This window comes from Elaeis guineensis, chromosome 1 (assembly GCF_000442705.2).
Source record: "Elaeis guineensis isolate ETL-2024a chromosome 1, EG11, whole genome shotgun sequence".
NCBI lineage: Eukaryota > Viridiplantae > Streptophyta > Magnoliopsida > Arecales > Arecaceae > Elaeis > Elaeis guineensis.
The window spans coordinates 179,061,548-179,071,280 of NC_025993.2; the positions used below are offsets into that span (position 1 = coordinate 179,061,548).

Below are 9,733 nucleotides of genomic sequence, written 5' to 3' on the forward strand. Positions count from 1 at the left end.
GTCGATCTTGAAATAGACTAGAACAACGCAAACATTTACCTAGTATATCATTCTCAAGAGTTTGGTGGATCATGAAGAACTAGGATTATACCGAATGACATCGATCAATCACTACCCAAAACAAGTCAACAAACTTGCAGTCATTGTTACCTACTCTAGGTAAGCCTTGTGAATCATAATGCTTCAACAATCTTTCCACCATGCCCTTGTAGAGTCAACATCAACTTTGTCAATTATGGTAGGCCCATTTCTGGCTTCAATGATAATGTCTTGCCACCATAATAAGAAACAACACACCCGATCCATACCTAAATCTCCTCCTAGAATTCATTCCTCTTTATGGTGACCACACCTAACTCATGAAACAATATTTCAACAATAATTTCAGGTGGAATCTAGATTCTTCCTTATATTTTTAACCATGTCAAGGCTAATTCTACCCAATCCACATCTAACTGCACCAATGACCAAACTCATGAATCCAGCTAAAGTAAAGTGGACACATGGGTTCGGGTTGTACCTTTCAGTGTCAAAGAATGATTTTTTTTTTTTTTGCCTCTCAAAGTAGTCTGACATCTTTTTTCCCATCATCTATACAAATCTTAAAGCGTTCATTATTCGATCCCATGGTTGATTTTATGAGGAAAAAAAACGGTTAATCATTCTGCGGCGTAAAAAGATACAACCCGAGTCCCAACCTGGCCCAACAAAACCACGAGAGAAAAGCAATAGTGAGCCTCAGGGGATTGGTCAAACGTGACACGGGACCTTGCCAAAAGTTCCGGACTTTCCATATCCGGTTGCTGCGCCTACGCGCTTAATCGGAGCGCTAAGGCTCTCCAGGGCTCCCCAACAGACGGCTATTTCGCGTCCACGCGCTTTTGAATCATTCACAGGAAAACAAAGCCCCCACGTTGTCGTTGCCTCTCTCTCTCTCCCCGTTTATCGTAAGCCAAAAGAAGAGAGAGATCAAGAGGCGGAGAAGACGAAGGGGAGGCGAAAGCCCCCGGATTTGGAAGAGAGAGATGATGATGACGAAGAGCTCGATGGGGGCCATGGAGGGGCCCGTCCTGGACGACATCCTCCGGCGGCTCATCGACGGCGGCCGGGGCGGCGGCGGGAAGCAGGTCCAGCTCTCGGAGTCCGAGATCCGTCAACTATGCGTCGAGGCCAAGCGGGTCTTCCTCTCCCAGCCCAACCTCCTCGATCTCCGCGCCCCTATTAAGATCTGCGGTCTGTTTAATTCCCCTTTCCTTTTGTTTCAATTCTTGGCATTGATGGTGCTCTTGATTGAGTATGAGGTGGTTTTGTGGAAAAACTAGGGCGTGAGATTGCTAATTAATTAGGTCGCTGGGGTCGTGATTTCGAGGGGTGAAATTGCGGTGGTTTGAAGAATCTATTATTGGGTTATTAGAATAACGTCTAGGTTCTTTCTCTTAATTATAAAATCACTACGGAAATAATGAAGAGGAAAAAAACCCTCCAATATCAACGAAGTCAAATTGTTTATTGAACAAAGTTTCGGTTTTCCTTCTGATGGGGTACTCGGAATTAGCTTGATCGTCCTAATGATGGGAGCACCAGATAGTCTGACTCGGTTAAAGAGGAACGTATTGATATGAAAGTAGGAACTCAAAGATGCAAATCAATAGAAACAACCAAGAAAAACAAATGGAAATGTAACCTTCCAGCCAGTATTGTCAATGAAAAAAATGAACAACAAAGATCTGAATGTCAACATGTTTCTGTCTGCATATGAACAAACCCTATCTGCTGAAATTTTCTGTCAGTTTAATTTTCCATGTCAAATACATTCATATCTCGGGATGCATTCTCTATTAATTTTGGTCGGTCATGTTCTTCTTCGCATATCCAATCTGTCCCACCTTCTCTTCTTTATGATAATCTCAGTCTACTTTTGTCTGAAATTTTTCCTCAAGTTTCATAATGCTGCAATTGCTCAATGCCTGGAGGCACCTTGCCGCTTAGTCCACCCTCATGCGATTCTAGCGAACATACTTTGGCTTCTTTCTCAGTCCATCTCCAATACAACATCTATCAAATTTGATCACGCGCTTATTTTATCACTGTTGCATGCCATGTACTTCATTAACATCTTGTGCTTTCTAGCATAATTTTAATATTTTATTCAATTTTACTCTCATATCATTAATAAAACCTATACCGCTTCTAATGAAATAAATAGCAGCATCTCTTGCTTATTGGCCTTATATGGTGTAATGATCATATCTTTGGACTACCTGTTGATGAGATCTCACAAATCATGCAATCAGGATCACTGAAACTTTACCTTAAGCTTATTTTACTTCATACTTGCTGCAAAGAGGAGTACTGCAGCATCTAAGTATCTTGTTTCACCTTTAACACCAATCTAATTAACTCATTTCGTTTTAACTCCATGAATTCTTCAAGTCAATGTAAGTCATGTGTAAATTCAGTGTTTCCTTCCAAAAGATATGCCATTTCAAGTAATGTTCACAGTTAACCTACTCAACATAATATTGAATGAAATTTTTAGGCATGTTGCTGTTTTTCTTAATCTATGTTTGAATACCGATGCACCACGTGCATACCTATCTAACATACTTTTTTTTCTTTAAATTCAACTGTAATTGGTTAATTTAAGTTTTCACTTTTTTTTTTTTTAGTTAGTACCACTATCCTTCTTCAAACATTGGATTTTCCTTAATTTGTATAAGTTGTTGAATAAGTTAGTTCTCCTTTGTTTTTTTTTTCATGAACTTGTATTCACTTGACCTTGGTAGCTTGTTTCTTTTGCAACTTAGGCAAAGTTATCTATAGTCTTTCATTTATTGTTGTTAAGGTTTGTTATGCAACCATCCTCCTTAGTTGTTCTCTTCTAAATTAAATCCTCAATTTGTTTCATTTGATAAACTTTGAAATTGACCTTTTCATATTCTCTTTGTTTCATGTTTTCCAAATTTGAACACTCTTAAGTCTTAATGCACAACCTGATCTATCTCTCTAGCTTCTCTTTCTTATATCTTGATTTCAAAAAATTTTCTCCTCACCTTCTTTTGGGCCAACTTAGTCATGTGGTCCCTATGAGATGCATCCATAATCTCATGCTTCCTATTTTTGAATACCTCATCTTAGCTTTCTTATTTTCTTTGATCTGTTCAATACTATTTTTTCTTGTCATTTCTATCGAAGTGGATCTTCTTTTCTTTAGTACCTTCTGGATCTTAACGTATCTGACCAAGTTTGTCCTATGTCAGATATAGTCCTTCAGATTTTTTGTACTTTGTGTTTAATTTGAGAATCTGCCAAATTTATAACATGCTTGCAGCGTTCCTTTAGGGTTTACATCTTTTTATTTCAAGTGTTCAACTTGAAAGCTGAAGTCGATAGTATATTCGTTAACATTTCCCAAGAGTGGATTTGATTATACTTGGACTGTGAAGGGTTAAAGTTATTCTCATTACCTTTTGTTTTAAGTCTAACCACCTATAGCAGTTTATTGGTTGGAATGGTGCCACCAAGGTAGTCATGTTAAGAATTGGGCTTGCTGTTGTCACAAACAACTACCTATTGGCAATCCACCTAAGGCAGCTGAACTAGTCTAGTGCCTTCACTATTCTAAATGAAGCCCTGGAGAGTGGCTGTAGCTTTGTAAAAACACTTTCGTTAGTGATTTTGTGCTTATTTTAAGCATTTGTGTAACACATTAAGCAAATTCTCTCTTAAGGAGTACTTTTCTCATATAAGTTGAAGATTATACATTGAAATGAGGGATGCAAATGGGACTGCTTCTCAGCCCAAGTCTATATTTTTCTGGCTGGATTCTCATGTCCATATCTCAGTCCTATTGAAAATTTTAATATGCTTAGTCCAAACCCAGCTCATTTGCATACCTAACTACAACCAATCTTAATTACTGCATAGGTAATTTAGTAGGATATGCATAATTTTCAAAACTAGTGATTGCTCAGAGCACATGCATAATTCCAACACTAGGGATGCTCAGTTCCTTTAGAATTCCTGAACAACAATTTTGGTTGGGTTCCTGTCAATGATGACAATCCTAGTTTCAGCCCATCTTCATAGAACCCTAACCATCTCTCCTGTTGCAAACTTAATATTTTATGACCTTATCTCTTCATTTCACCTCATATGACCTTACATGCTTCTGTATTTTCATAATACCATATTGATTATTTCTTGGTTGAAATAAGCCTGATAGGACAGAATCATAAAGTATAAAGGCATGACAAGCAAAGGTGCCTTAACAACTTATGGGCAAGTTTGAAGAGACTGTATATTGGGGTCCTAAGTTTTAATTCCCATTTCCATTTGGATGAGTGAAATGAGTTTCTTTTTGGGAGTTTTGGCAGTTCTAGCTCCAGCTTCAATTACTTTGGCTAAAAAATAGTAAAATGTATAAAATAGTCCTAAAAATTTTAAATAGAGAATGATTATCATCGTTTACATAAAAAAGAAAAAGAGAAAAAACATAAATTTTCAAGAAACAAAGTAGACATCACACTGGGTGTATTGTTTTGGTGGTTTTATGCTGAAATGACACATATATGTGTGAATGTATATATGTATGTATGTTGCAAGCTTGCATGCATGCATATATTTTTTTATTAACAAAAATTATGTTCATGTTTCCCATCACTTCTGATTATAATGAAAATCATATGGTAGTTTGATGACAATTTGAATGGAAACAAAAGATTTCTATAAGGTTTGAGATAGCTAAGACCATGTTAAAAGTTTACTCTAAATTTCTTTGGACTCCAATGTCAAATGCTTCCAAATATTCACATCACTTGCATAAGCTTTATCTTCGGAAGGTATTTCTTGGACTTGGCATGAATTAAGAAATGGCAAAAAATTGCATGAATTCTCATATGCACAACAAATTTGGCCCATAAGCAAGTTTCACCCAAAACTGTGAAACTGAGTCTGGAGCCATATTGGTTTCGGTTACAATGGATAAATTTTGGTTTCAGAGTTGCATTGAAACTTCAAACCATGGCATATATACATCTAGGCCTGCTATCACAGTACAAGTCCTAGTCCAGTGGTCAAATCTAAAATAAGATAGATAATCTCACAACAGTTCATTTGAGCAATCAATTCGCTATCTAGAGGCATATTATGTAGTTTCTTAGATGTGGTATTGAGTCAAAACTCTGAAAGAGATTCAGTTAACTATTACATCAATAAACTTTTTGAGCCAAAAATTATATCAGTCATCATCCTATTATCCTATGACAGTGGAATCATTGTCAGTTAAAAATAGTTCTTGTTCTTATTCTTATTTATAGTATTTAAGTTTGATTTGCCGACCTACAGTAGTCACTGGCCATTTACCCATCCCATAGTTTCTCAGCTTATGAGCATCAGCTATCATGTCTGGTGGAAACTGTTAGTTCTAAACTTGTAATTACTTCTGGTTTTGCTCAAAAACAAAAAAAAAAAACTGATTTTGCTGCAACAGGGTTGAGTCATCACATGAGTCCAATAGTATCATCATTATTGATTTAGTTTGCTTGCATCATAGGAATTGAAATTAAAATGATTCAGCCAAGCCGCAATATCCAAATAGTCTCTAAATATTGATGTGATTATAGCTTTAGTTAGAAAGCCTAATCTCCTATTATTCTTGAATCTTATATGGTCATCACCCTTTATTAATGGATATTCCAACTAACTTTATCTCCTGAAATTTGGAAGTAATATATGTTAATATTTGTGCCTTGTTGTCCTGCGAGTTGTCTACTTCATTAGAGGAAAATGTAAGGCAGATATTAAGGGAAATTGATGAGATCTTGCAGAAATCATAACTGAAAAGCGGAAAATTTTGAAATCCTTGATCATTGTATAACCATTTTTAAAAGTTATAAGATGACATAAGTCTTTAGTGAGCTGATTAGTAGCCAACAGGTTGTGAAAGTTCACAAAAATTGCTAATTGAACCTGCCAGGATACACTTCAACATACAGCATGCTGTCATTCTGGTTCTCATACCTTTAAAGTTCATAGCTTTGATTATAAGTTTTGTCTAGGATATCCGCCTGACAATTTTTCCTGTTGGTTCTGGTAATTCTCTGTTGCATGGGACTGAATATGCATGAATGTTTTGACTGTTTGATTCAAACTAGAATTCAAGATTTAGGTTTTGCTTAGTTAAAAATGTGCATATTAATTTATTGAAGTCATACATGTTTGAAAGTCCTGCCTCTTTCTAACATGGCTGTCGTGTTACAGGTGATATACATGGACAATATCTTGATCTCATAAGGATATTTGAATGTGGTGGCTATCCTCCTGCTTCAAGTTATCTGTTTCTTGGGGACTATGTCGATAGGGGTAAACACAGCTTGGAGACAATATGTTTGCTTCTAGCATATAAAATAAAGTACCCTGACAAAATCTCTCTTTTGAGGGGGAACCATGAAGATGCGAAAATCAATAGAGTTTACGGTTTTTATGATGAATGTAAGCGGAGGTTCAATGTCCGGCTTTGGAAGATCTTTTGCGATTGCTTCAATTGTTTACCTATTGCAGCAGTCATCGATGAGAAAATCTTGTGCATGCATGGGGGGCTTTCACCAGAGTTAACCAGTTTGGACCAAATAAGACATATTGAGAGGCCCATTGAGATTCCAGATTATGGTCTTCTTTGTGATTTGCTTTGGTCTGATCCTGATCCTGAGGTTCAAGGGTGGGGGATGAGTGACAGAGGGGTTTCATGTACATTCGGTGCTGATAAACTTGTTGAGTTTTTGGAGAAGAATGAACTCGATCTTTTATGCCGAGCTCATCAGGTCAGTTAAATTTAAAATCATTTTTCTCGTTCTTTTTTGAAGGAGTTATTGAACATTTCTGATACTTGAACTTTCAGGTAGTAGAAGACGGATATGAGTTTTTTGCACAACGGAGATTAGTCACAATATTTTCAGCTCCAAATTACTGTGGTGAATTTGATAATGCTGGTGCTTTGTTGAGCATAGATGAGTCCCTTTTGTGTTCATTTCAGATATTGAAACCCATTGAAAACAGAGCTGGACCAGGTGGCTCCACATTAAGACCTATACCAAAGAAGGTAATACTTATATCCCATTGTTGCGGGGTCCTTTTGCCAATGACTTGTTCATGTTATCATGCAATCAACCTTGTTGGTTAATGATGCCATTATTATCATAAACTTATTTTACTTGAACCCTATTGAAGACGCTGATTGGTTATTTTGTTCCCTGTTAAGCAGTTGCCAAAAGGTGGGAATATTTGATGCCTCAACAGTTACAACCGATCAGCTTGGCAAAAAGAGGAGATTTAAAGGGTTTTGATTTTCTTTGTTATTTTCTCGTATTTAGTCTTCTAGGCGTTGCAAGCCTTTAACACCTTTCAAACCATCAGGCAGTCAAAGCTTGTCTATTAATTTGCAGGAAAAATTTGTAAATTAATTCCAAACACTTTCTTTCTGTACAGCAATAAAGTATTATTTAATGTAATTTTGATCACCTCTTTATCATTATCTGCTTCGTGTCTCTATTGTATGTTGAAGTTGGATATGCTTTCAAAGGTCAAACTTTTTTGATTTGAGGTGGGATCATTGCTTGTCTTAGTTTATGAAGCTTTTCAATGCAGCTATAGCATGTGCTAAAGTTGGCTCATTGCTAGCAGTAGAATTTGTCATCCTTTTTCCACTCTAATTGCTACAGCATTGAGCCACGGCTTGAAAGCTAAATCATTCTCAAGCAACAAATTACAGTTAGGCTGGAAAGTTGGTTGTCTATGGTGTGGTATCTTTTGGTTTTATCTCTCATCAAATTAGAAGCCAATGTAAGTAAGTGGAATTCTTTGTACATCGTTTGCGGTGTAGAAAATTTGATGTGGAGTGCACCGTATTATTTGAGTGATCCATATAGTATCATCGTGGTATGACGTGATGGATGTAACTTTACGTGAAACCAAATGTCTCAAGGCATCAAGAAAATAGAGGGAGTGTATTATCCTATCGTCGAATACATTTAATGCATGCTATGTTCAATTTTTTAAATTAAACATAAAGAAATTATTTTTTTCTCCAAGATGAAGTATTTTTATTATTTCACAGTCTGATTGGACATTACGAATGCTGTTTTTCTCTCTCTTTATTATTTTGTTAAGTTTCTTTCTGAGCGTTTGGGTGTCCAAAGTTGTTGACTAGTATCTAAATAATATTATCAATCTAAACAATATATCTCATCCATTAGGAGGTAAAATATCAGCTGTAAATTTTTTATTACAATTTTTTGTAGTTCCATTATTACAATAGCTCTTTTGTTAGTTAAACGAAATTAATCATTAGGTAGGTGCAAATGGAGTTTTCTTTTTTAATTTTTAATATAGTATATTATGTAATTTTTTTCAAAAAGTAATATAATAAGTCAGGATGTCATGATTTCTATTCAGAATAGTTTTTGATAATATTATGACAACTAAAGTCATAATTATAGTATTATAAGTTCATATTATGACATTGTAGGTTAACATTATGATATCATATAGATAAAATATCTTTCGAAGATAGTTTTAATTATATTATGACATCCTAAATTAAAATTATGACATTCTAGATTCATTAACATCTCCTAATTATATTTTTTGATATTTTTATGATATCTTGGATCAAAATTATGATATTTTATGTTCAAATTATGATATCCTATACGTAAAACATCTTTTGAAGATAATTTTGACCATATTATGATATTTTAGATCATAATTATGATATTATAGATTAATATTATGATATTCTCTAGATAAAATATATTTTAAGTATATTTTTTAATATTTTTATAACATCTTAAATTAAAATTATGACATCTAATATATATAATATAAAATAGAGATCTCTCAATGGAGAAGCCTCCATATAACACGTGAAGTATTAAGAAAAAAACACGTGGAGTTTGTCTCCTCTTCCGTATTTGATCAGGAGAGAAGAAGTTTTTTTATCGGACGAGATCTCCTCCGTGTTTGATCAGAAGATTGGAGAGTTAAAGGCTAAAAGAGGAGAAAGACTCCCGATGGGAGTCTTCCTTTTCTTTATTTCTGGCTAGAAAAATAGATCTAGGATCCGATCTATAAAAGGTTGTTTAACCCTCTTGTCACTTTGCTTTGCTCCAAAACCCTGTCCATCGCTGGCGACGTAACCCTCCTTGCCCCATCCATCACCGGCGACGTTCCTTCGATTGTTTTGGACACTGAAGCCAGTCTGCTGTGCACCAAAACCCCATCCATCGGTGACGTAACCCTCCTCGCCACTCTGCTCTGCTCCAAAACCCCATCCATCACTGATGACGTTCCTTTGATTGTTTTGGACACCGAACTTGAGGTAATAGACTCTTCCTTCTCTTCTTTCTTCCTCTGTTAGGTAGGGGTGTCCCGGTAGGAGGCAAGGCGGGTCTTTCGAGAGAGAGAGAAATGGAAAGAAGAAATAAGTTTGGGAGAATGGTGAGTTCTTTCTTTCTCTATTTTTTATTTTTTATTTTTTTCTCTGTTCTTTCGAGAGGTAGGGGTCTCTCGGCACCCCCTCCTCCGACGGCGGTTAGAGGCCTCCATTGGTGAGATTTAGGGCTGAGAGAGAGAACGATAGAGTTGGGGACCAGAGGAAGTACATACCTGATGAATCTTGGACGCTCTTTGTCGTCGGAGATGGAATCGACCGAGGACCATGGACGCCTCGTCGAAA

The 9,733-nt window shown here is 36.1% G+C and overlaps 1 protein-coding gene across 1 annotated transcript; it reads left to right on the forward strand.

The window, feature by feature from the left end:
• The first annotated feature begins 928 nt into the window (after positions 1 to 928).
• LOC105039861 (serine/threonine-protein phosphatase PP1) lies at positions 929 to 7,531 on the forward strand. Its single transcript, XM_010916173.3, has 4 exons — positions 929 to 1,233; positions 6,262 to 6,821; positions 6,899 to 7,099; positions 7,262 to 7,531. Exons 1-4 carry the CDS (start codon positions 1,026 to 1,028, stop codon positions 7,283 to 7,285), a joined length of 993 nt encoding a protein of 330 aa, XP_010914475.1. The 5' UTR covers positions 929 to 1,025; the 3' UTR covers positions 7,286 to 7,531.
• Positions 7,532 to 9,733: the final 2,202 nt, after the last annotated feature.

Coding starts and splice junctions, on each gene's coding strand:
- LOC105039861 (XM_010916173.3), top strand. CDS start 1,026: ATGATGATGACGAAGAGCTCGATGGGGGCCATGGAGGGGCCCGTCCTG. Junction 1,234..6,261: donor CGCCCCTATTAAGATCTGCG/GTCTGTTTAATT, acceptor GTCGTGTTACAG/GTGATATACATGGACAATAT. Junction 7,100..7,261: donor TAAGACCTATACCAAAGAAG/GTAATACTTATA, acceptor CCTGTTAAGCAG/TTGCCAAAAGGTGGGAATAT.